Source organism: Anopheles merus, unplaced genomic scaffold, assembly GCF_017562075.2.
Source record: "Anopheles merus strain MAF unplaced genomic scaffold, AmerM5.1 LNR4000503, whole genome shotgun sequence".
NCBI lineage: Eukaryota > Metazoa > Arthropoda > Insecta > Diptera > Culicidae > Anopheles > Anopheles merus.
The window spans coordinates 2,997-29,974 of record NW_024428083.1 but is presented as its reverse complement, the minus strand read 5'-3'; the positions used below and the strand labels follow the sequence as shown (position 1 = coordinate 29,974).

The following is a 26,978-nucleotide window of genomic DNA, read 5'->3' as shown; positions in this document are numbered from 1 at the left end:
GTTGCATCACGCCGTCATCGTTGCTGACGTCCTCCTTATCGGTTCGATTGTGTTTTAGTACGAGGCAAAACGATGTACCCGTTAACGGTTAATAATTCCAGTAGGCATGGGGGCGATTTTTACTGGTATTTCAGATAAACCACGGATCGAAACATTGTAGTGATTGATCAAACGGCAAGTGTGGGTTACAGTGAATAGAAGAAGCGAAAACAATACCAAAAAGCTTTTCATTACAAATCCGAGGCAAAGTTCTTCGTGCTGTTTTTTCACTTGCCGTGCCGAAGAGTGAGCTCCTTCTGGAATCGTAGCTTTCTCTCCTCTTTTCCTTTATTTTCCCTTCATCCTTCCTTGCTGCGGTACTAAAACTCCAAGTCGTATTTGATACGCGATGAATGTAGCATCGTCGTCTCCATCGTCTCGCAAACAGAAACGCCTTGGTCCTGCACCAATAGCCTCAATGGAAGATACATCGGCCGAAGAAAAAGCACAGGTAACTAAAATATACCACTTTTTTGAAATACTCTTCTACCTGTATAATTCAATCGAACAGGAAGGATTTCCTCTTAACATTACGTCACCATACATGTGCGGTTTGTTGTTATCGATCCTTGCTTGGTTTTGAACATTTAGTAATGCATAATGCACTTTTTTCAATTAAAAAACAAGAAACAGACGATGAGTTGTTTGTCATGGCAAAAGTGAGCTTCGAAATTGTCCTGTTGTTTGCAGAAAGCCTTAAGATGCCGAGCGTAGCACATGAGGCTTGCTTCGTTTAGTGCGATATAGACCCGATTATTTAATCACGTCAGGCTGATTCGTGTTTTAAAAATAGATCCTTCGAACATCCAAAAGAGGTCAGCATTGTGGTATAGGGTCGGGATTTCTAGGCTACTTGGTTGGTTTTTTTTCTGCTGTTGCTGTTCAATGTCCTTTTAGATAGCGGTTTTTTCATCTAACGCTAGTCGTTTGTGTTTTAAGTTTTTCAAACAGGATGGCTGTTTTTCCGCCTACTGTATGAAGGGTTATGTGTTTGTATAAACCTCATTTTCCTGAAGATATTTTGTTCTCTGTACTTTTCTCTTCGCAGAGTTTTCCTCGCATTTTCGTATGAGCTCTCGTCTTGTGTTTTCCATGGCTCATTTCTATTGCTTTCTCTTTTGCTTTCCGTATTTTTTCTCTTATTTCTACATGATAGCAAGATTTAACCCAGTTAGTATGTACACCACTCATGCCATTCAAATTAAGGTCAAAGTGCACTTTTGAAAAGACTCTCTTCGTCTTAATGCTGTTGTAATCATACATTACATTCCATTCAAGGTAGGTCTATTCCTGATTGTTCGATCTTAACCTTATGCTGGAACAGAACAGTAATGGGGGAACCCTTTTGTATTGAGTTGCATTCCTTACCATTGTTTCGGTGCAGGAGAGATTTTGAGTACAGTCTTTCCCCGAGTTACGCGAATAATGCGCGCCGAAGACATTGGCGTAACTCGGATTTTCGCTTATTGTAAGTCGAATATCACGTTTTTCAGCTAAAATATAGTTGATAAATAATTATTTTTGATTGAATTTAGTTTTTTATGCATTTTATTACTTATTTCATGCAAGAAGAAAATTTGATCATTTCTGTATTTTTAGTAATTTAAAATAATATTGTAATTTAATTGCAATTTGATTTTACAATTATTTGATGAAATTATACTGATTTGACAAATGAACTGTCAAAAATAAAAATTCGCGTATCTCGAGTGTCGCGTAACTGGACCGGGTCCAGTCAGTCCTTGCTTCGGGGAGACGGTCAATTCTTGAACCCAAGATGGGCATGTTATTGAGTCGTCCGAGTTGACGACTGTACCACACGACCCACCCACTTCGGTTCCAACTTCGGTTATCAAGTTTATATTCACAGATATTCGACATACTTACGCCTTTCTTTGGGACATTGTTTCGGTCCCAACTACTGTCGTACCTCGGGGGTCGCCTGTAGTGTTATGTTCGATGCCTATAAATCAAATGAATTCATAATCCATCAATCATGCAATTTTTATATAAAACTGTAAACTTTGCTCATTGAAATAGGTGTTTTAAGCACTTTTAAAAATTTACTAGAACACATTATACGATATACTTTGTATGAGGGAGTACTATCACTGTACTATATTCTTGTTGTCATCATGCCATCATCGTGCCACCCAAAAATTAATTAAAAGGAATATTTTTACCAAATAATCGTTGGTTAAAATTGTTTTTATAATGCATTTTCAATGAAAGATCCAATTTTTTATCGAACTTCTGTGCACGTTGTCAGACTAATAATTGTCATAAAACTTTTTTGGTGTTTTTTCCTTCCTTCTGTATATGAATTTGTATTTATTGTGCTCAAAACGAGCATTTCATTTCGCATACTTTGATTATGTTAAATGAAATGATTTTTTGTTTTATTTTAAACACGTTTTTAATGCCCCAGTACCAAAATAAAATTGCCCTAAAACGTGTTATTTACTGTTTACTTCATTCAAACTTTAATTAAAACTAGTTAAAATGGCCCGATTACAGGACTATGTAACGTTTTTTATGGGGCATATGAGAATTGCACTTCAATCAACCCTTTTTGGTTTTGGATTCTTTATAAAAGATTTGCTTTGTATGCTTATAGTATTTACAACATACATTGCAGTATATAGAACTATGATTTCTTAATTTTCTATTATTTAAAATTCTATCAATTTAATTGTGGATGGGGTACCTTTTGGAATAAATAATTTATTCATCAAAATTCACATTGTTGCCGTATGTAACTCTCGCCGATGAGGAGCAGCAATTCTGCGACCGCTTTCCGCTCTTCAGCATCTTGAATACCTTGAGCAATACCCTACTTACAAACTTACTTACACACAACTTTCAAATGACACAACCAAACGATCAAGCTTGTTGCATCAATTCAGACTGTGCTGACTGTACACGGATGTTACAGGAACTGTTAGCGTCCAGGTTGAGCGATAGCTTACAGAGTGTAGCGTACGTCCCCCGGTTAGCAGCAGAGCAGCAATTCTACTCGAAGCCACTGCGATTGCAATTTTTGATTGGCGTCGCATGTACGCAAGAATAGTTTTGAGCAGAAACGACTTACCGGTGCCACCAGGTTCATCAAGGATAGATTGTTAAGTCAAACCGTAGCTATCCACTGCTGCAGTAACTACATCGTACACCGTTCGTTATTCATTCGGTTCACGTTTGCTAATATGTGATTCATCACATCGATAGCATAAGAGTGCTCCCATAAGGCTCCGCACATCGATAGCATAAGGCAGATTGTAGCAGGTTTGGTCGCACATTTGCACAAAGTCGGCTAACTGCGGCTCGGAAACATCGTCAGCTTCTTCTGCGGCGTCATTTCGCGCCGGTGCTGATCAATGAGTCGCAGCGCTTTGAGGAGCTTGACAGCTCGCAGCAGCCGTTTCTGCTCAGAGTCTTCAACGGAGTACCGTACCGGTCCAGATTTTGCCGGTGAAAGTCTTCACAAACGCGGTTCACGTTTGCGTGCTACAATAAGAGAGGATTCTGGGACACTTCCTCAGACAATATAAGGGCAAACATGTGACGCAGATAATTGAGCATTTTAAATCAGACTGCTTCCTGTAGGATCCTGGATATTTTGGTGTCGTCATGCAGCAATCCCAACATCAACAGTACACCATGCAGCCAATAACGATATTAGTCTGGTGGTGGCGCACGATCCACTGGTTACCCGTACCAATATACCAGGGAAGCTGCTGCAATTAATTTTAAACTTACCTGTACTTATTTCATCTTTGTGCTATTTAGATCACTTCATACATATTACACAACTTTACATACATATGGACGATATTCGTATGTTTGTTTGAGGTAAACATGGTTGTCGTTTTATGTCCTACGCCTACATCGATGAATCGCTATGTCGGTGCAAAGTGTGCAAGACATAGCATCAACATGGTGCAAAAATCATCCAAGCTATCCGCACCTAACATCAACTCACTAACCAACATCGTCTCACTATAGAGTGAAAAAGTAACTCCTCTATAGTGAGAGATTGAAAATGAGAACCTTTTTGTAAAATTTGTTATAGGACTAGTTAAAATGCCCCGGTTACTGGGCTACGCAACGTTTATTGGGGGGTATATAAGAACTTTACATCATTCAATAATTTCGTTTTTGGATCCTTTGTAAACAAATTTTGTTCTATGCTTATATTATTTTCTTCTATTTAATATAATACAAATTAAATTATGGGTGGTGTACCTGTTGAAATAAATAATTATTTTTATCAAAATTCACACTGTTTGCGATAAATTTGCTTTACCTTTTGGATCATATGTTCCAGGTAATATCAAGTCCCGTGATATCTTGGCATACGCCTTATCGAAACCCGGGAATATCATATGCCGTACGGAGATACGGAACAGAAATTCTGCGAACTCTTTCGGCTCTTTAGCATCTTGAACAGTCTGGGCTGTCTGAATATGCATGTTTTCCCGCACACACAATACCCTAAATTTTCCCAACAGCATGTTCAGTTGGATGCACTGCTGCAGGACCTGGTCATTAATATCACGCGGGACGATTGGTAGTATCCGTCGGAAGTCGCCACATAGTAGAACCACCTTATTAACGAACGTTTGGCGATTTCCCATAACATCCTGCAGGACGCGATCCAAGGCGCGAGCTTCTAGAGCATAGCGGCTGCTCATTGATGTCTCGTTCCATACGATCCGTGATGCCTGTTTCATCAATTCAGCCTGTGCTAACTGTACACGGATGTTATAGGAACTGTTCCAGCGTCCAGCAAGTACGCGTGTACGCAAAAATAGTTTAGAGCACAGTGCCACCAGGACCATCAAGGAAAAATATTTGTCCAGTATGTGTCTCCTCTCGGATTGATTGTTTTGTCAACCCGTAGCTGTCCACTGCTGCTGTAATTATATCCTACACCGTTTGTAGCTCGTTGATCAATGGGTTCACGTTAACTACAATAATATGTTGTCCAGCACATCAAAAGCATAAGAGTGCTTCACGTTCACCAGGGAAAATATTTCTGCAGCGGATATGGCGCATTGTAGCAGGTCTGGCTGTATCTGCTCAAAGTTGGCTAAATGCGGCATACTCGGAAACATCGTCAGCGCCTTCCGCGGCGTCTTTTCGCACAGGTACTGATTAATAAATCGTAGCGCTTTGAGGTTCTCGACAGCTTGCTGGAGCAAATTTTATTTGGAGTCTTCGACGGTGTACTGATCCTGATTTGTCGGTGACCAAAGTGGTTCACGTCCACGTCCTACAATAACCGAGGATTCTGGGACATTCCCTTCGACAATTTTTTTTGCGTCGTGTATTTGCGGCCTTATACAACTTCATATACATATGTTTGTTTATGATTTGTCGTTTTTCGTCCAACGCCTACATCGATGAATCGCTACGTCGGTGCAAGTACATGGTACAAAAACCATCCAAGTTATCCGCACCTAACATCAACTCACTAGCCAACAACGTCTCACTATAGAGTGAAAAAGTAACGCTCTATAGTGAGAGATTGAAAATGAGAAGCTTTTTGTAAAATTTGTTATAGGATGGTTGTTGTGGGCAGCCGTGCCGACCCCTGGACATGCCGTGGTAGTTGTGCTACCACTGGACAATGTCCAGGGGACGACAGTGTGTCACGCACACTATCGTACGCACACTAAGCGCGGGCCGCTTAGTGTGTGTGGTGCGCTCGGACAAGCAAGTGTTGCGAGCAGTCGGTTGAGCAGGGCTCCCGGCAGGGCACGGTACGGCTGGCGTGCGGCCGAATATTTTAGTGTGTATTGTGCTTGTGAATTAATATTTATTATGTGTACTGTTATATCAGTGTTTTTAATAAAGTACCTGATGCAAGCCAAAGACACAACAGTGGCGACGAGGATGGGATCCTCTTGCGTAAGGAGGATCCCTAGAAGAACCCGCGGTCGCCATCGCGATCGAGCGCGTCGGTTGGAGCCGGCGCCATCGCGATGGCACGGGTCCCCGCGACAGTGGGACGCCGTTGGACGAGGACCGCTGCCGCCGCCGCCGTTAAGACCGTGGCCCCGGCTGTCGTCCCGCGATGGGGACAGAAGGGACAGCCGCACACACACACTCGGCGATGTTTTATTCGCCGGGCTGCAGGCCCAGGGAGCGCCGGCAATGGAAAGGTCGAAGCCTGATTGCCGGGCCATCTGCGGCGACGCTAGGTGTCGTCGGGCTGCAGCCCAAGGAGCGCCGGCAGTGTAAGAGGCAAATTGTCTTTCTGCCTAGCTGCCGGGCCATCATTGGTGACGCGAGAGGTCACTGAGTTGCTGCCGCTGTGTTCGACGGAGAGGGGGCGAGATGCCATGCCCCGCTGCAGCCGTCGTAGACCAGTGAGAGGGGGCGAGGTCCCATGCCGCCCCGCTGCAGCAACAGTGTCAACGGAAAGGGGCGAGGTTTCATGCCGCCCCGCTGCAGCCGTCGTGTTTGACGGAGAGGAGGGCGAGGTTCCATGCCGCCCCGCTGCAGTAGTGTCAACGGAGAGGGGGGGCGATGTCTCATGCCGCCCCGCTGCTGCCGTTGTGTTTGACGCAGAGGAGGGCGATGTTTCATTCCGCCACGATGCTGCCGTAGTGTCGACGGAGAGGGGGCGAGGTCCCATGCCGCCCCGCTGCAGCCGTCGTGTTTGACGGAGAGGAGGGCGAGGTTCCATGCCGCCCCGCTGCAGTAGTGTCAACGGAGAGGGGGCGAGGTCCCATGCCGCCCCGCTGCTGCCGTTGTGTCGACGGAGAGGGGGCGAGGTTCCATGCCGCCCCGCTGCAGCTGGAGTGTCAACGGAGAGGGGGGCGTTGTCCCATGCCGCCCCGCTGGTGCCGTTGTGTTCGTCGGAGAGAGGGGGAGGTCGCATTCCGTCCCCAGTTGCAGCACCGACGTGTTGCTCCCGACGAGAAAGGCGAAATGTGTGCCGTCCTTGCTGCAGCAATTGTACCACCGCTACAGGATGCCATAACGGGCTGCTGGGATATGCTCTTCAGCCGGATGAGGCTTGCGGGACAAACCGGTCGCCGCCGGAGAGATCGCCAGCAGCAGCGTAGCAGCGTGCGGAACGAGTTGCTTGGTAATGCTCTCCTGCCACATGAGGCTAGCGGGACATTACGGTCGCCGTCGGGGAGATATCCTGCAACATCGTAGCAGCGTTGCGGTAGCCGGGTAGCGGGGTCGCAGCTTAGGAACAGCATTTGCGCAAAAATGCCCCAGGACAAGGATCTATGGCCGGAGGGTGTCACCACACCGATATTCCCGCAATGGAATATGCGCGTGTCGGTTCGACCCCCTCCGGATAAGTAAAAGGGGGAGATGTTGTGGGCAGCCGTGCCGACCCCTGGACATGCCGTGGTAGTTGTGCTACCACTGGACAATGTCCAGGGGACGACAGTGTGTCACGCACACTATCGTACGCACACTAAGCGCGGGCCGCTTAGTGTGTGTGGTGCGCTCGGACAAGCAAGTGTTGCGAGCAGTCGGTTGAGCAGGGCTCCCGGCAGGGCACGGTACGGCTGGCGTGCGGCCGAATATTTTAGTGTGTATTGTGCTTGTGAATTAATATTTATTATGTGTACTGTTATATCAGTGTTTTTAATAAAGTACCTGGTGCAAGCCAAAGACACAACAATGGTAAAAGTGAGTAAGGCTCGGGACTATGAAAATGTTGCGCGAATATTTGTTGCCATATTCTCTCGAACGTTTTAGTGACAAGAGAATGAAATCAATTTGTTTCATGTTTATTTGTTGCAGGAACATTTTCGGATTTGTTTGCATACCGGATTGTTTGTTAAATTAATTTTTTTAATTTTAATTTTACTTTTGTGCGCGAATACAGTGAAGCGTCGTTTATCAGGTTACCTTTTATCCGGCTGTTCTTTTATCCGTGCTGATAAGAAATTACATTACGTGCCCAGCAGAATATTTGAAAAAAAAAAAACGGTTGAAAGTATATCTAGGAGGTCAAACCCTACCGATCAAATAAGAAGAAAAAGAGAAAAAATCGTTATCAAAGCACATTGTTATAACAAAGAAAGCTTTAATTCATGGCACATTTAAAATACTCTTATTGAAATATATGAAGTTAATAAAAACTGGCTGAGTTTTACCAAAATAAAATAAAATAAAATAAAAATCAGGAATTTGTGATAAAATATATACAGTAGAACGTCGATTATCCGGGCAGCTCGGGACCGGACGGTTGCCGGTTAATCGATTTGCACGGATAATGGTCCAAGAAATATCTAATTCATGTAAAAATTTCAAAATCCACTATTTTTATGATTAATTCACCTTGAATCAATCGATTAATCGTTAGGCCAAAATACACGGACCGGAATTTCGCGGCCGCGGAATCCCGCCTGCTGTCAAACCCATATACAAAGTGTCAACGGCAACTTTCCCGAACTGTCATATCCATACATTTTTCAGCAAGCGGAATTCCGCGGCCGCGAAATTCCAGTCCGTGTATATTATTTAAATCAATAACTGTAGGTGTAACAACTGTTCATGAACAAAAATGAATGTCAAAAATACCACTAGACACTACAGAGCTGCACAAAAAACAGATTGTCCACTTGTCTATCGCTGCAAATGTTCGCCATACGTTTGAACAGCTGTCACATTTATGCGCACGATTAAGGCTGCGCTCTGGCACCAATCGAACACGACATCCGACTCGAACAAACCCATATAATCATATGGTGCACCTCAGACACAAACAAACAAACAAGACAAACATGTCAAATCCCATACATTTTTCATGTTCGTTGTCGTGTTCGATTGGTGCTTAAGCCGCCCGCCGGTTAATCCGCCCCCGGATAATCGACGTTCTACTGTCCCGCTGCGCAAATTCGAGCAGTTTCCAGCGCAGGAAATGTACCAAAATCTGCGCTGGCCAGCGCAGATTTTGGCTGGTCTCCCGCGCAGGACTTCAGCGATTCCTGCGCTGGGTCGAGCAAGTTTAGCGCCATCTGTTGGCGAAATGGACGAACTTTTTATGGCGGCGGATGTAAAAAAAAACAGTCAAAAAATTTAAAAATATTGGCGCCCATTTTTTCGTCCGCTTCTTCTCCCTCCCTCACCCTGCCTTGCCTTACTTGCGCTTCTGCCCGTGCCTTCCGCCGCCAGCTGATTGGTTGTTGTGGTGTATGCGTTGATTTCATATGTGCATTGCGGTTGTGTATTGTTGTTATTGGTGGGTGTTAGCATTTATTAATTTGTGTGTGACCTTGAGACGCTGTGGGAGAAGCTGGATTGGGATTCAAAGTGTTATCGGTGTATTGATGGTTTATTTTATTTCGTGCCGCTGCTGATGAGACCATTCGATGCCCCTGCCAGTTGAGGGTGAAGAAGCCTATTTAAAACAAGCGTAGGAGAACGTCTAACACTAATCTAATATTTTTTATTTGAACATGTTTGATGCTTCAACGACCTTCTAAGCATCATGTAGCACAGTGTATAGTGGCAATAATTTTTTTTAATGTGCCGAAATCTGTCTCGAGTTTTCGGGCCTCGATACACACACGCACACACACACACAGCGCGGGGAAAGTGTCCGTTCACTCTATCACTAGATCGTGCGTGTGCGTGGGTTCGTAGGCGCGTTCTCGCGTGCGCGCGTTCGTAGGTGCGTTATCGCGTGCGCGCTTTCGTGGGTGCGTGCTCGGGTGCGCACATTCGTTCATGTGTGTGTGTGTGTGTGTGTGTGTGTGTGTGTGTGTGTGTGTGTGTGTGTGTGTGTGTGTGTGTGTGTGTGTGTGTGTGCGCGTGCGTGTGTGTGTGTGTGTGTGTGTGTGTGTGTGTGTGTGTGTGTGTGTGTGTGTGTGTGTGTGTGTGTGTGTGTGTGTGTGTATGTGAGTTTGAGCGCGCGTGTTTGTGTGTTTGGGTGTGTGCGTGCGTTTTGAAACACCAAAACTATTTGATTCTGGTGCGTACATTTTCATCCGCTGCGGCTACAAAGTCCATGCATTTTCAATTTCGCTACCTGAGAGACAACACAACTATCGGATTGGCATCACGATCTTTGTGATCGGTTCTGCTGTTGGGGGTATTAAAAAGACACACGATCTAAGCAAACGTGCGTGTGATATATTGCACATTTCTTTCCAATTAAGCTAGCGGGCGCAAGTGGAAACAAAAGTTTAATTGAATCCATACAAAGGGGGATTCTGGATTTGTTTATTACGGTGCGCGTATGGTGCTGCACCTGTCCGTCCAGAATCTGATGGCTTGTTGGTTTGGAGTAGTTATCATGACGCCGATTGACCGGCAATGCCTTGGAATGGGTTCGGATCGGTAGGCTCATGTTTTGGTCGAGTGCATTCCGTGCATTTGTCGCGCCACAGCAGTAGACCCGGCAGCAACAAAGTCAAGACAAACTCTTCCCCGGGTGTGGACTGTTATGCTAAGTTCTTATTATTATTACTATTATTATTATTATTATTATTATTATTATTATTATTATTATTATTATTGTCATTATGCGATCATACGCGATCATACCAGCCTTTTCAGGACTTGAGTACCAGCGGGTAACTTGCATACTGCCACATTGTCTCCTTCCCGATGCATACGCTGCAAGCAGGAGGATGGATGCACCTCCACAACAAAAAACACCGTCATGAACCAGCGGCGGATCTAACGGTAGACGGACTAGGCGGTCGCCGAAGATCGCTAGTCTGTAGTATGCCGTATGTCTACAAGTGAGCAGAGTATTAGCGACAAGGGCCGCCGGAAAGATGGTCGTTGGGGCCCCGCCGCTGGAGAACCTTCTGCCCCCCCCCCTCCCCTTCCGCCGGCAACAATTTTAGGACATGTGACCGGTGATCGTAGGGTTTCCATCGCCAATCCCCCACCCCGCCGGCAATTTAAGTATAATGTTCAATCTCATAACAGCCGTATGCCAGTACCCCCTCCTCCCGGTCATCAGCTACCATTTACAGGGGCCTCAACTCGTCTTTCCGCCTAGGGCACCCCCGATTCCCCCACTCCGCCACTGTCGTGAACACCTTCCTTCGATCGATCATAACATTCCGGAAGAAAACACATTTGGCGACAGTTTTGGCACACACACACCCTTGCGCAGACGGCTCAGCATATTTGTGTAGGGGAAAGCGGGGCAAAATGGGCACCCTGTATTTAAACATTATTTGACTACAAAGATACTTTCCAATGCTCAAAATGTATTCATTAGTGTGTTCTATGTACACCATGTAAGTTTCATAACCCTTACATAACAAATAATCAAGAAAAATTCAAAATAAGGTTTAGCAGCATATTGATGTAATTTTTGCCACTTCGAAAATAAGCTTAAACCAGTGTTACAGGGATGCGTTGAAGTTTTATATGATATATTTTAGAAGATATGATATTTCTGTACAATTGGTCTGAAGAAAGTAAGGCGATTGAATGCGTATTTTTACTAATATAACAAAAAATACAAACATGCTCCACTTGGGGCAAAATGGGCAGTCACACTTGGGCCAAAATGGGCAGATGCTTTTGACATACGGCGCTTGGTGAGGCTATGGTGTTGTATTTGTCGCCTCAATAATGATAACAGACACAGCTTCAAAAGATTCGATTTTGTAGATTTAAACGTGTAAAAACTGTTTTAATTTTAATAACTTATTTTTGGAAGAATTTTTAGGGCTTTCCTGACCAGCAAAACAAAAGATAGAATGAAAATACATTTGACGAAACGTGCGCAAAAGCATAGACCATTACCTAAGCGCAGTTGTTGTGGCCCATATTGCCCCAGTGTTTTGACGTTTCACAGTTTGTTTACATATGCCCATTTTGCCCAAGGATAATGTATTTAGAAGGTTGATTTTTATCGCTTTTGCTGGGCGACATTGTGGAGGACATCTGTCACTCTCTGCATACTAATTTCATTACCCCGCACCAGCCCTCCCCGATTTTTATACCGGAGCCCCCGGAAGAGAAATGTCAAGTCGAGAAATGTCATTTTGCTCTGAAAAACTTCACCTTGTCATTTATAACACCTTGATTTTGCCCCAGGGCTATGCCCATTTTACCCCGCGTGTCAAAATAACTGCTCGTAAAACATCAACTTTTATTTTGCACTGTTTTCATGGTTTTAAGTTGTTTTCATTCTAATTGGCAATTGAAATCCATAGATAAAGGGTGGAGGCATACAATAATGAAAGAAAAATTTTGTTTTGTGGCATATTCAAAGGAATATTCAGTAAACTGCTTAACATGCCCATTTTGCCCCGCTTTCCCCTAATCTACACCAAATGAAAGCAAAAAAGCTTAGTGTAACAAAGTTATGCTTAATGCTTAACACGTTAAGTTCGATGGCAGGCCCCAGGGACTGCCAGTGGACTTTCCAGTATGCCGGTTGCACAATCAGCTTGCGTTCTAGATCCCGGCGGAACGGTAAGCCCATGAAAATCAGCGCCGGACTGAACGTGTTAACGCGAATTAGGGTTCTGCGCGTTGCACAGCAAACCCTCCTGCGTAAACTAGCGATTCCTTAGTCATTTTTATATTACAGTGTTTGAACTCATTGCGATTTTTTGGTTTGATTTGTGAAAATGCAACTTCATCGCCGCAATGTTTGTTAACGGCATTTTTAGGCGCCACAACAGCTCGCGAGCATTGATCACACGCGAGAAAGAGATGGCGCTATGGAGGGAAAAAGCACGGACGACGGCTGACAGCGATTGGCCGTCTGACGCACCAACACATCCAAACCTTCGATAGCGCGCACAGGCGAGGGGTATGAGGCGGAGCCAGGGAGGGGAAGCTCGACGAGCTGCTTGACAAATTTGCCGTTGGAGAGAAAAGGAAGGCATGATAAAATTCTCAGAACGCCATAACGCCTTCCGTCGCTTTGCACAGCGGGATCCCGATGAGCCCGGAGAAACGGCGCTGCACTATACGTGCATAATTTTTGAAAAAACAGAAAAACACAGAGGTGATGCCATTGAACAAATATTGCCGAAACATGTACATAGACCCGGGTCTAATGAAAGAAATCCAACATTGGGGCCCTTTCCGTTTGAAGCTCGTAGGCTGAAATTTCAGCCTGTCAGCTGTTTGCATTGTATAGCAGTTTTCGAGCAGCTATCTAAGTGAGTATAATATACAGGTGGGCTTATCCCAAGGTGTATGAATTTAGAAGACTGATTTTTATCGCTTCTGCTTCTCAATGAAGATTTTAAGAGTGTTTTGAGTATTCGTCAAGCCTCCAGACAGCTCGTTGGAGCAAAAGTTTTCACTCGTTCTGTCAAAAAGTGATATTCAAATTTGGTTATAAAAAATGCTTTGAGACCACCTGGACTACATACACTTTGATTCCAGATTCGATCACCTGATTTCTTTAATGCACCTTGGGATGAATGTAAACAACACCGTGTTTTCGAGTAGGTACTCGAATCTAATTCTAGCTTTGTAGCTAGAATAATCTAGACTGAAAATTGCAGGCTAGTTTTTTGTGTGGTTTTGTATGAAGTGTTTACATGATTTCAGCCTCCAACTGTCAAACTCCATACAAAAAACTAACTAGAATCGTGAAGGCCCCCAATTTTAAGTTATTTTTATTTTGGTTGTTCGCATTAAACAACGCGTTATTGATTTTTTTTTAAATTTGGTTTGACGTTTCGTTAATCAGCCTCATCCTACTACAGCTAGAATTCAATAGTTGCACGCTTTTTAGTTGGCATGCATTTTAGTTGCTCATGCTGTTGTAATCGAAATTACACTAGCAAGTACGGACAATGTACCCTGGCTTTAAGGCCGGGCTACATTGATCGTACTCGCAAGTGTAATTTCGATTTTCACTAGCGCATCTGGCGGCGGCTGACCGAAGCATTTTGCCAAACAATTCGTAGCCGCTTCAGAAAATATGTTATTTTTCCATGTTTTTTTTACTTTTACTGGACTGGAAAAGCTTTGTAATTGATACATAAATATGCTGTGCAAGTATTTCAGCCGTTTTCACATCGAAAAACGATGAAAAAACTACTTAATTTTGAGATCCGGTGCGACCATTCCCTTGATGACAAAAAAAGCTTCCACCAGCCTCCGCCAGATGCGCTAGTGAAAATCAAAATTACACTACGGAGTACGATCAATGTAGCCCGGCCTTAAGAAATATGTCACTGAAAGTAGGGGCAGGACAGCCTTCAGCCAGTAACGGTTGTTGGGCCAAAACACAAGAGAAAAAAGAAGAAGGAACGATTGTTGAACGAAATGTTTTACAAAGTTGTAACTATTACGCAGTGTATAGCCTATGTGCCCACTTTCTACATCCGGGGTTACTACTAAGGCGCGGTCTTGGCCTGGCGGTCTTGGACGAGTGTCTAAAACTGACACCATTTTGACCCATCACCTTAAGCCTAAGGCGGAGAATGGAGCCCCTACAGAAGTCGGTGACTCGAGCCTTAAGGCTAAATATGGAATTTACACGCTATGACCCTGCGCGGTCGCCTAGTCTTGATCCGCCACACATCTCCAGGAGCTTCTACCAGCGACCTGGAGTCATTGTCTGGGTACAAACGGCGCGCAAGGGCCTACCCACGCCCGAATGCAGAGTCGATTACATACGATTCTATCTTTACCATTACAGGGTTTCATACTTTATCTCAAGACCGCGGGACCCCTTCCCGAATCTGTCTTAGCCAATGCCAAGACTGCGGTATGATGCTTGAAAACGTTGGTGATACCTGAAAACGTTGATGATACCTGAATTCATCGGATGCAATGCTGAATCTGCGGCACATTTCTCGAACACACTGGTCCGCGCCGAGGACATGCGGTCGAATATTTTTTTACACGTATAACCTTTGTGTACATCAGTGTAGTAGAAACACTCAATTATCCTTTTCGTTTTTTTACAAAAAAAAAAGACAATTTAATAAAATGAGTGAATGCATATTTGTTTAATTAAAATATTTACAAGTGTTAAGAAAGTACTTTGAACTGTTTAAATAATCTTTTTTGGTAAAAACAAGAAAAAATAATTGACTGTTTTCAGTACACTGATGTACACAAAGGTTATCCGTGTAAAAAAATATTCGACCGCATGTCCTCGGCGCGGACCGGTGTGTTCGAGAAATGTGCCGCAGATTCAGCATTGCATCCGATGAATTCAGGTATCATCAACGTTTTCAAGCATCATACCGCAGTCTTGGCTTTGGCTAAGACAGATTCGGGAAGGGGTCCCGTGGTCTTGAGATAAAGTATGAAACCCTATAACATGAGAGGGACAGGCCTTATACCCCGAACGTACCCGGAAGGTATGCATGCTTCACTCATCAGGATCTAAAGGCAAGGACAAGGCAAAAGAGACAAAGAAAAGTTTCTTCACGGCTACACATGTCCTCAAGACGCGTTGTCTATGCGTCTCGCTCGGTATCACAGTGGCATACGACAGGTAAGCAGTACAAATGCTGCTACCTGTTACGCACACATGTTTATCGAACACAACTATTCGGTTCGGCTCGGTAAACTTCGCAAGGACGCCGGAACAAAAGGGCGCAGACTTTTTCTTGATTTTGTATGACTTCGGCTGTTTTGGACCACGCGTGTAGGCGCTGACAGTAGGTGCATTAACACATAAGCGACCGAGGTCGGGTCGAGCAAAAGTAGGTTCAAGCCCCGACCTGAACTCGCTGCACCAACAGGTCGATGCCACTTATGTTTCATTGCATCGAATGACCCGCACTACGGGTCAAACTTGATTTCAATTCCGACCTTACGATCTCGCTGATCCCATGGGTCGGAATGGATTTCAAACGACTCGCATCCAACTCCGGGTTGCGTCGTGAAATGAATCATTTGGCTCAGTACTAGCACTAATACACAGCACGCCCAAAAAAGATTTTTAAAGCTGAGGTAGTAAAGGTCTTCTTTAAGTATTAACTTACTTATCCGGCGCTACAACTGCATTAAGGTCTTGGCCTACCTCAGGAGTGTCCGAAACCGTTCACGGTCTCGCGCCTTCGTCTGCCATACCGTTATCCCAGCTTTAACGGCTGACGCCTCCACGCTATCTTACCTACACAATTTAGGTCTACCATGCCCGCTCTGTCCTTGTGGCCAGCCCAAAAGAGTTTACGGGCTTGGTCGTCCGTTACCATGCGTACAATATGGAAAGCCCACCAGAGCCTGACGAGCTTGATACACTGCACGACAGTGAGGTCGCCCTACATCTCGTTAGCCTTATGAGCATCATCCTCTCGAACGCAGTATCAAGGTGAATTCAGGGACGACTTCAAAAATACGTTCACCTATCTGTATGTCAAGCCTACGTAAGTTTGGATTTGTTATTGGTATAATTTATCAACAAAACTTAGTGCAAAACCATAATTACAGCAGGGGATTCGCAACCGCAAAGAGATGAAAATCTGTTTGTGTGCGGAGGGAAGTCCAGTTTCCAGTTGCTGGAAACCTTAATTTTTTATAGGTCTTATTCCTTAATAGTGTCTTATTTATTTAAGACACGCAATTTTTCACGCGATTAGAAATAAAAAAATAATAAAGAATCTTTTCAACAGTAATAATAATAATTAAACTACTCGAAAAATTTGAAGGGAATTGATTTTTTTCAGACGACAGTCCCCAAGTGACATTTGCTTGAAATTGTTATCCCATATTTGCTTGATTAGTACTCAATACGCCTGAAATTGTGGATTTGTGTGTGATCAAGTGTGTTGAAAGCGCTAAGATTTGGTGAGTTCGTAAATTAGGCTTTCTTCTATCGATTGACGATGACGTCGAGCTCATTTTACATTCGTAGCTTTGATTTTTTTATGAAAAACAAAAGCAAATTTTGTGTGACGTTATTTTATAAAAAATTGATATTATTTAAGTATAAAATGGCTACATGACCAACTATAACGATTGAAAACATCATTTCCGAGCGAATCTAGAAGAAAATAATGAAAAAGCCGCATCACAGTTGATTTTAAAGGCCATTTTCTAAATTCCCTTAAACTGGTGCAGTTTAAGGGAAGTTAAAGGCTCCAGTTTAAGGGAATTTGCTCGAATTCCCGATTATTCGTGCTAGAAAATGTCAATTGGGTCATAACGGGTGTCGTTAGCTGCATTGTCGTTAAATATTTGACGATCGTTTGTTGTTAGGAGACTCCGGATATTTCATACAGAAATAAATGGATGGAACAGTACATGGACTAAACATTCTTTGAAAGATAGCAGTGAGGCGTTGAAATCAAAAAACGAGCTCGTTTGCTATCTAAAGCTTATGATTTGATGTATATAGTTGTCTTATGTTGCTCATGACAAGTAGTCATGACTTCCCAATTGACATTGTCGAGCACGAATAATCGGGAATTCGAGCAAATACCCTTAAACTGGAGCCTTAAACTTCCCTTAAACTGCACCAGTTTAATGAAATCTTGAAAAAGTCCATAAAAATCAACTGTGATGCGGCTTTTTCGTTACTTTCTTTAACGTTCGCTAGGAAATGATGTTTCCTATCGTTATAGTTGGTCATGTAGCCATTTTATACTTATCTATAAGATAAAGTCACACAAAATTTGGTTTTCATCAAAAAACCGTAGCTATAAATGTAAAATGAGCTCGACGGCATCGTCCATCGATAGAAGAAAGTCAAATTTACGAACTCACCAAAACTTAGCGCTTTCAACACACATGATTCACTGACTATGCATTTCTGCAATGTGTAAACTAAAAAGTCATAATTAGATGTCGAAAGCTGAAGTACAAGAGTTAGTTAATTTAAGATAATAATAATAATATTATTATGAGTAACACTTTCGTGAATGCCTTTCATGTTCCATAATGTCATTTAACCTCAAATGCAATTTCGGTATCTCCAGATGGAGCAACAAAATCATCATAATTTGCAACGCTGGTCGCATGAAAAATCATCAATTGATTCGTCTCGTGGCTCTCCGACAAAACCATACGAAGGTCATTCGGCGCTGATACCTGCAACACCACGCATCGACATCAGTAGAGCCTCATCCCATTCATCTCATCATGACAGTAGAGACAGTAGTCCCGAAAATGTGTTTGAACAGGTAAATTTTGGACAACTTCTGTGGTTTAGACATATAAATACAAATAAGGATATATCATCAGTTTAAACTTTTTTTTTAATTTTAATGTGGTATCGATCTACCTGACGCAGGTCGGTACAGGTACGTTACAAGACTCGGGTGTACTTGGTTTTCGTGAGGAAGACACACTGGACTTACGAAACTCTACCGAGGAACTGCAGTTTATGGAACCGGAGAAGGGTAATCGCGAGAAAGAAAAACCTAATACTCAAGTAAGTACCAATCGGAGCTAACACCAATGGGAAATATACACCTCTTACGTGAAATTATTTGTGCATTTATCTGTTTAATGGTAATATTGCACATAACCCGCAATACAAAAGTTAAAGATAAGTTTGAACCCTAAGCAACGTGCAATAGTGTCTATTTGTTGTTAAACGAAATCCCTGGTACTAGCGTAACTCCAGTATTCGAATAAAGCGATTTTTTATGTAATATCATATTCCTATACCCTTTTTATTTCAATACAACATATTAGAATATTGGGCCTTTTTTTACCTAACAGGTTGGCTGATAAGCCCCCGGTCTAACAAAGAAAAACACATTTTTTTTATCAAAATTCGTTTTTATTATTCAACATAGTTCCCTTCAAGAGCGATACAACGATTATAACGACCTTCCAATTTTTTGATACCATTTTGGTAGTACTCCTTCGGGTTTGCCTTAAAATAGGCCTCAGTTTCGGCGACCACCTCTTCATTGCAGCCAATTTTTTCCCTGCGAGCATCCTTTTGAGGTCTGAGAACAAGAAAAAGTCGCTGGGGGCCAGATCTGGAGAATACGGTGGGTGGGGAAGCAATTCGAAGCCCAATTCATGAATTTTTGCCATCGTTCTCAATGACTTGTGGCACGGTGCGTTGTCTTGGTGGAACAAAACTGTTTTCTTCTTCATATGGGGCCTTGACAAAAGTTGCTTGACAAAAGACGCTCTGTCTCACAAACTAATTGACATACAGACGTCAAATTTTGACACGAATCACTTGAAGGTTGGTACTATATAAAAATAATATGCATTTAATACTAGCGGCGCCATCTATGTGTCAGACCGGGGACTTATCAGCCAACCTGTTATTTATAAAATTTGTTTAAAAAAATCGAATTAAATACTTGAAAAAAGTCACTAGAAAAACGTATGTCATATTGATCTAATTATTTTTGTAGATAAACTACGGTTCCTGCCCCACACAACGTTACTCACCAATCATTTGGAAACTAGAGGAACAGCCTAGTCAGTCGCAATATCAGTACCAGCATCAGCAGCAACATAATCGTAAAGATTCTGCTAGTTCTGAGGTAGTGGCATTCCTGTCCATTTCTGGACGTACTAGCCGGCTTTCAAGTGTTGGTAGTCAGGGATCAGCTAACAGCAAACTTTCGGCTACATCGGCTGTTTCTGGCATTTCACGGTCACCCTCGCCTCATAAGATGCTACTAGAAACCTCTTTCTGCGGTGCGAAACCTCTACAGACTTATGCCGAAAGTGGTGTTGTTGGAAGTAGTCTGGAGCCGTCTACGGAAAAGATGCTAGAACAAGTCATACTGTCCCGAAAGAAAGATCCGACGGAAGCAGTTCTAGCGGAAGGAGTGCACGTGCTATCTTCCGCAGGGATAGCTGGCTCCGCCCTAGGAAATGGTCACCACAGAGGAGAAAAAGAAAACATTCCTCAGCAACCACCTCCTGGTGGTGGAGATGTTCAAACTGCAGCACAACAAAGTACCATGATGGGTCATACACGGCGTAAGTCGGATTGCGGCATGAGCACGGCGAACAATCTAGAGATACAAAATATCAAAACAAATCAAACAAGCCGTAGCGTTGGCAATAAGCGTCATATTCCACCGCGTGATTTGAAGAACTCAATAGTTGGTGTCATGCCAAGTGGTACAGAGTATATACGAATTAAGCTTAAACCGGATCATTGCTACAGCGATAACGGCATTGCAGACAACGAACGTGTCGTAGAAAAACCGAAGGACAACATCCAGGACCTTTCGGTGGCAGCAACCCACAATCAACATCGAACACGTGCGTCCAGTGTTACCCGATCGCCGTCACCCGCAAACGTGAGTGTTAACAGAAAGAACTCTTTTTGTTGATTTTTTAAATTTTTTAGAGGCTATTTTCACTGATTATTCTAATAATTTCCAACAGCAACAGCAGCACCTTCCCCGGAAAAAGCGTACATCGACGGCGTCCAATGAATCGACCACACTTGGTGGTAAGTACGATCAAACAACGGATCAACCTACCGCATCGGCCAACTCGACACCTTCGAAGCAGAAGCTGGTACTGAAAATGTTCAAATCTAAACGGGAACCAAAGTCGAAGTCTCCTTCGCCAATGGGTTCGGCAGCAGACGGTATTGGGCAATCCTTCTCCAATTCCGCTGGTTACGACCAACATACGAAAGGCAACATCGCTGCAGCACGATCGCCTGGATCGACAGGATTACGCTACTATGACACACCGCTCGATGGCCAAAGTATACATATTCCACTGCACACGCCGCCAGAGGAACGGCGTTTGGGTTCATTCCGCAGTGCGGCTGGTGTAACATCATCTTCCTTTATGGAAGCAGCAGCGGCATCATCAGGAGGAAGTGCATTTGAAAGGCAAGTGTCGGTATCCGCTTCAGGAACACCCACAGGACATGGCAGTAGCATTCAAAAACACGCCAAAACACCTAAGCAGCAACGCATTGCCAATATGACAGTTACGATACATGATCGACCCAAGCCAATGCCACCGCTCAAATGCTATAGGATTGACAATCCGGACGGTAGTATTATAATTCCACTAAAATCCCCAATTGAGGATAAGGAAAATAATTCACATAACTGGGAGAATGTTATTGGGGAGCTATCACAGCGCATTGAAAAACATGTTAGTGAAGATCTCGATGATGGTGAAAAATGCTCTAAGGCAAAATCGCACTCATCGACGAACAATAATATAGAACCTGTAAACCGGAAACAGGAACAAAGGCACGGTAATCAAGCCATGCCTCCGCCTCCCCCGCCACCGCCTCCACCACCTGCATCTAGAGCAAAAGTACCAAAATCTTCTGTACCTACTTCGACGGAAAACAAGGAAACGGTTGATATAGAACTTCATACAATGCAACAAATTAATCAAGCGCCAACGTCCTCGGTAAGTGTTTCCATGCGTAAGAAACAGGCGGCTTTATTTCAAATGCGTATGGGTTCTGGCAGTGAGGAGCAGATATTCAGCACCACTTTGAAAGATTACACTAAAGAGATGAACCGTAACAGCTCAACCGTAAGCCAAAGTTCTGAAACCTCGCTTCAGAAAGCCCAGTGCCAGCAGGTGCATAGGGGAGACAGCAACAACATGTTGATCGACGGTAGTATTGTTATTGGTGGCGACGGCACACAAACAAGGAAACTGTTGGCCGGTAATTGTAGTGAGCATCCAATCGACCTAGTGACAGCCCATAGTGTAACAACATCATCTTCACCTCAACAGGTCATGCAGGCGCAAGGAGCAATGTTGATGAAGGAACTACATGAACATCAAAAACAGCACCAGTTAAGACAGCAACAGAAGCTAGAGCAACAGCAGCAGCAGCAGCATCAGCAGCAGCTACAACAAGAAAGAAAGCAGAAGCGGGACAGTTACGGTTCACTTAAGAGTACAGAAGCAATAGATGATGAAGCGGCTCCAATAGTATCACGCAGTAGTACTAGCCCAGCCGAATGTATTGATACAAACCATCACCAACACCAACATCAAAATCATCATCATCAGCTTCACAATCATGTCCATCGTCAAAAGCACCATGATCATGATCAGACGCCATCGATCGAACGGCCAGGCTCCAGTGCCACTGTCGACGACGGAATGGCGTCGTCAGAAAGTGAAAAGGATTCGGAATTTGATTCCGCTTCGATACAAACGGGACGGCATGCTCTGCGACCAAATATGCTCGTGATCGAGGATCACGAAAGTGCTGGTCTAGTCTTTCAAGAATCATTCGACGACGAATTACCATATATTCCCACAACATTGCCGGAAGAGAAACCGGTTGGCATCAAGTTGGTGCCAGCAAAGGAGCGCACGCAGATCGATTTGAAGACGTATCCTCTTGAACGACCCCGCTCAACAACACCCATCCATCCAGGCTCACTGGATAAATATTGCCATGATCGTTCGGCGTCAGCTGGAATGAGAGGCATGACGGTACGTTCTACCACCGGTGGAGATAAGCAAGCAACATTACACGACTCCACGTCTACACTAAACAGTTCAAATGTGGCAAAGCTTCGTATTAGCCTACCGGTCAAAAAGTCCAACGAAGGGACCGGATCAGGAGTGGGATCCCGAGTTTTTGAGCATCGCTCATCGTTGGGGGCTATTACAATGACAACTACAACAGCAGGAGGAAATGCAGGTGGAAATACTAGTGTTGCTGGTAGTGGAAGTACGGGTAGACAATATCGATCGACTTCCACAACGACGGCGATGATGTCCTCAATGGTAATAAGTAACCGCGGAATTGTATCAGAAGATTCACCAACGCCGCCACCACTGCCACCGCGTAAAGCGTCCGCTTCGTCATCGTCTGCAAACACAGTCACGCCTCCCGGTTACAAATGGATCGATGTGGAAGCTATACCAGAACTGCGAAAAGCACCCAAACGTATAACAGCAATACCACAAAAGCAACAGCAACCATTATCGCAAACACGTAACGCCAACAATGACAGTGCCGGTTACACGAATGATCGTCGAGAAACGGCTCTGGATGGTCAAGTGTACAATTATGTCAATCCGGAAGATTGCCAATGCGAATGCCACGAGCATGAACGGACAGTCGCCAACTCAAGCACAAGTGTCGGGGCGCATGACGATTTGATGGTCTCTTCAGTCGAATTGGCTGATGATTGTAGGCCTCTGTTGCGCTCGTCCTCGTCTTCTTTAACAGCGGCTCCAGCAAGCACTACTCCTATGTTAGATGAATGCCCAACGGATCAAAAAGTGAGACCAGAAAGCGTGGTGCCAGATAGTGACGGATAAAATCATGGCAAATATTGCTCTTCGACTACTCACAAACTGGTCTGAGTTTCCTTTCCTTACCTTTCAGAAGCGGCACATCTGCATTGATGCGAATATTATGCCAAGATCGTCTTTAGAAAAGGTAAAGTGAAGGACGAAGCTCGAGCAAAAAGCAAAAACCGATGTAGTTTATGAAGCGTGTTATCTATCGATGCCGCCTTAACTACGGCACCCTTGTGCAAGTAAGAAAAACTAATAGTTGATAATTTGAACCACGTAAAACAGCAACAAAAATCCATTTAACATTAATTTCATACTTGTATACTCCAATATGCTACACTCGCAATATGCTCGGACCATAGATAACAACACGTTACGATGTAATAACACTTAAGGAATCGCATACACAGTGGTAACAATAAAACACAATTGGAAGCAACATTTAAGAGGACATATTGACATTTGAGGTACTTAACAATGCTGTTGATTGTGTATTACACATGTAGTAATTAAAACAAGCGGAATTCGCAATGGTCTACACTACCATTTACTTGCTCCTGACCATCAATTTGTCCTCGTCCTCGCACCAGAAATGAACGGACACCCGCAGAGGAGATGTGGAAATGTTTAGCTAAGCTGTGCATGTGGCATGATTCGGTGCAAAATGTTGGAAATAATTGGTAATAATAAAAGTTGAGACATACTAATTGACCAACGAATATCCAGCGGGATTCCCCTTCCATTGTTAGTTCCTCAAACATATTCGCAGTTATTATTCTAAGCTCAAGCATATTGAAGCTGCGGCACAGTTCATGGAAGCATGCGAGTAGAATGTAAGAGTCATGCTCATGAACGTCGCGTTACTCCAAAAGCTCCCTCCCCAAAATTTGTTGCACTACTTTTACTCATCGATTTCAAAGCTGATCGCTCTCTGTACACTTGTGTTGTATTTGTATCGTTGCAAAGGTATATAACGTTAAATAAATTAATAAAGAAGTCATTTAAACATCAAATCGATAAAACAATTACTCAATTAGGTCGCTGAACTTGATTTACCGAACTCAGTCTATGGCACCAATTCAGGATCAGGATTAGAGGATTCATGCAAGTTAACAGGATAATTTATCATTTGGGTTTGCAGTACGTATCACAATAAAACAGTCGTGGTTGTCATTCTTCGGGAATGTAGATTTCGGGTCTCCAATAAAATATCACGATTACAAGATAAGCCAAATATGGTATGTGTATTGTGGCAATTCCATTGTTAGCGGCTTCCGGGAAGGCTTGCTTTTTTCCTGACAGTTCTATTGAATATTACGTCTGTAAGGTTTGGAGGTGTAACACAGAATGGACATTTATTAACACATAACCAAAGGGTACTCCAATTCGATGGTAACTATTCTAACAAGTTCAAATAAAAATACTCATTTGCAGGGGAACATAAGTCTTTGAATTCATTGGATAAACCTCATCGCGTACAAGAGAAATGTACTGCTTTTTTTCGTATGATGACGTCTTAGCCCAGCACAGGATTGAGAAGGACGGAAGTGTAATGGTAGTATTACTGCTGTTAGGATGGATTTCTCGTTAACCGTACAAGAACGGGTCTGATATTAGTATATCACAATCACTTTTTCACTTTCACTCACTTTTCTCGTCCCTTTGCTAATGTGAATCACTGGTTAGTCACTTGTCTGTAGGCTTTGTCGCTGGTCCTTACTCCTCGCTGGTTGGATCGCTTCTCTTCCAACGTTCTACTCTGTTTTTCATTGCACTTCTCTTGGCGTTCGCCCGGTGAGACTTTCGTCTCTTCAGGGGTGCTCAAACGGCAAGGGTGTCGAACGGTTTCGTCGCAACAACTGCAATGATAGGTAAAAAGGAATCCAATAATCGAACAATTCTCTGAAGTACTCGCTGAATCATAGCCACATTAAAAATAACCAATATAGTTCCGGCAAGAAAAAACGGATCTTACGAAAAAAAAAATGGATCGATTGCAATGATATTCCCTAGCATCATCTACGTAGCCCGCTCAGAACCAACGAATGGACCTGGAGTTATGAGGACACGCCATGAAAATGGCCTTTTCTACCTTCCGAAACAGAAGTAATTGATATGTTGCAGGGAATATATCTTGTTTGTTGGGTGCGTACGTGCAGGGCACTCACGCACCCTCTCCGCGAGATGTATTTCTCGCCAGTTGATGGGCACGAGTGTCCTTAGCGAGAGATTCGTCCCGATCCGAGAAGATCGATATCTCGTTACAGGATCGGGATGCGAGCGGCAGTTGGGATCCAGGCGGAATAAATTAAGTTATTTAGTGTAATGTAATTTGCGTTGCGTCGTATATACTTTATCCGGCTACAATATTACACGGCAAACGTAAAATTATTATTAAAACACAAAAGACAACACCGTTCACAAGGACAAAGCGGGCGTGGTAGGCCCAAACTGTGGTGACAAGATGACATTGCCGTTATCCCAGCCTTAATGGCGGACACCTGATTGGCATACGGCGCGAGACCTTGAGTGGTTTCGGACACTCCTGAGGCAGTCCAGGACTGCAAAGCGGTTGTAGCCCCAGATAACAACAACAACAACAATAAAAGACTACTGTTTTGTTCTTTGAGAATATCCTGCAGGAAAAATCCCTTTTCAACTAAAGGTCGCTTTAGACCTCGCCTGAAATTGAACGTGAAATTTTGGTTATTTTTGCAATATTTTATTAAATATTTATCAGAATATGGTTCATCGTACACCAAAAGAAAGGATATTCAATTCCCCAGCTATTTAGTTCATAAAAAATATTGAAATAATGAATGAAATACATTTGCTTGTGATTCCACGCTGAACATTATTTTTTTCATTGTGAACAAAGAAGGGAATCACAAGGAAATAAATTTGATTTATTAATTCAATATGTTGTATAGTCTACATAGTTGGGGAATTTAATAACCTTTTTTTTTGGTGTGCGATAAGCCAAATTCGGACAAAAATTTATTGAACTATAGCAGAAAACCCCAAAATTTCACTTTCATTTTCACTGGGGCTCTAACATGGGCTTATGTGCCAAACAGGGGCGTTTATTGAAAAATACGAAGGTTTGTTAATTTTCAGTAAAATATTAAAATAAGTGTGTTGTGTCCGCACAAAACAAGCATTGTGGCGGTGGTGTACGGCACAAACATAACATGTTTTTTATTACTATCTTTGGTAATACAATAAACACGGGTAATAATATAAACACAACACACGCAATGCAGGGAGAGGACGACTTGTAATGAGTTAGGCGATAGCTACGGTCGCCATATGATGAGCTGTCGGTACCTCAAGTACCGTCGCGGTAGGTCAGTTTTACTGACATGAGCCGAGGTGGAATAACACTTTTGTTCGAAGCGGACTTTTCAACACTTGATCGTCCAGGCGATCATAGAAACCTTTAGGAGGTTTCCTTACTGGAAACGTTGGAGTTTAGAAGCCTTACCTTGGGTAGGGGGACATAACTAAACTCTTGAAATAAGTTGGAAGGCGAAAGTATTAGGAAGCGTAACGTCCTATCTTGGCAGTCCGAACGAATCTGACCTGCCACGGTCGGATTTGGTTTTATTTATACTCAATAAGTTTCGTACATTTGGTTTTGGAATGTGTTTTTGTCCTAATTAAAGGTTATTGATATGAGGTGCAATTTATACATTATATTGGAGTGAGGTGTCTATGTTTTTTACGAAGGTTCTGGAAAGTATAAACTGTTCTAGCTAAAGAACGGGTGCGTTCGTCGATATTTGCCTACACTGCGCTTTTAGCAATAAGTTGCTATGCGTTCTCTG

The 26,978-nt window shown here is 43.4% G+C and overlaps 1 protein-coding gene and 1 long non-coding RNA gene across 2 annotated transcripts; one reads left to right on the top strand and one right to left on the bottom strand.

Annotated features, from left to right (window-relative positions):
• Positions 1-17: 17 nt before the first annotated feature.
• Positions 18-1,520, bottom strand: LOC121602556. Its single transcript, XR_006006433.1, has 2 exons — positions 530-1,520; positions 18-453 (listed from the first exon to the last, which is right to left on the bottom strand). It is a non-coding gene; the product is annotated as an uncharacterized LOC121602556 (long non-coding RNA).
• Positions 389-24,164, top strand: LOC121602555. Its single transcript, XM_041931321.1, has 5 exons — positions 389-490; positions 17,892-18,095; positions 18,206-18,346; positions 19,296-20,198; positions 20,287-24,164. Exons 1-5 carry the CDS (start codon positions 389-391, stop codon positions 23,170-23,172), a joined length of 4,236 nt encoding a protein of 1,411 aa, XP_041787255.1. The 3' UTR covers positions 23,173-24,164.
• Positions 24,165-26,978: the final 2,814 nt, after the last annotated feature.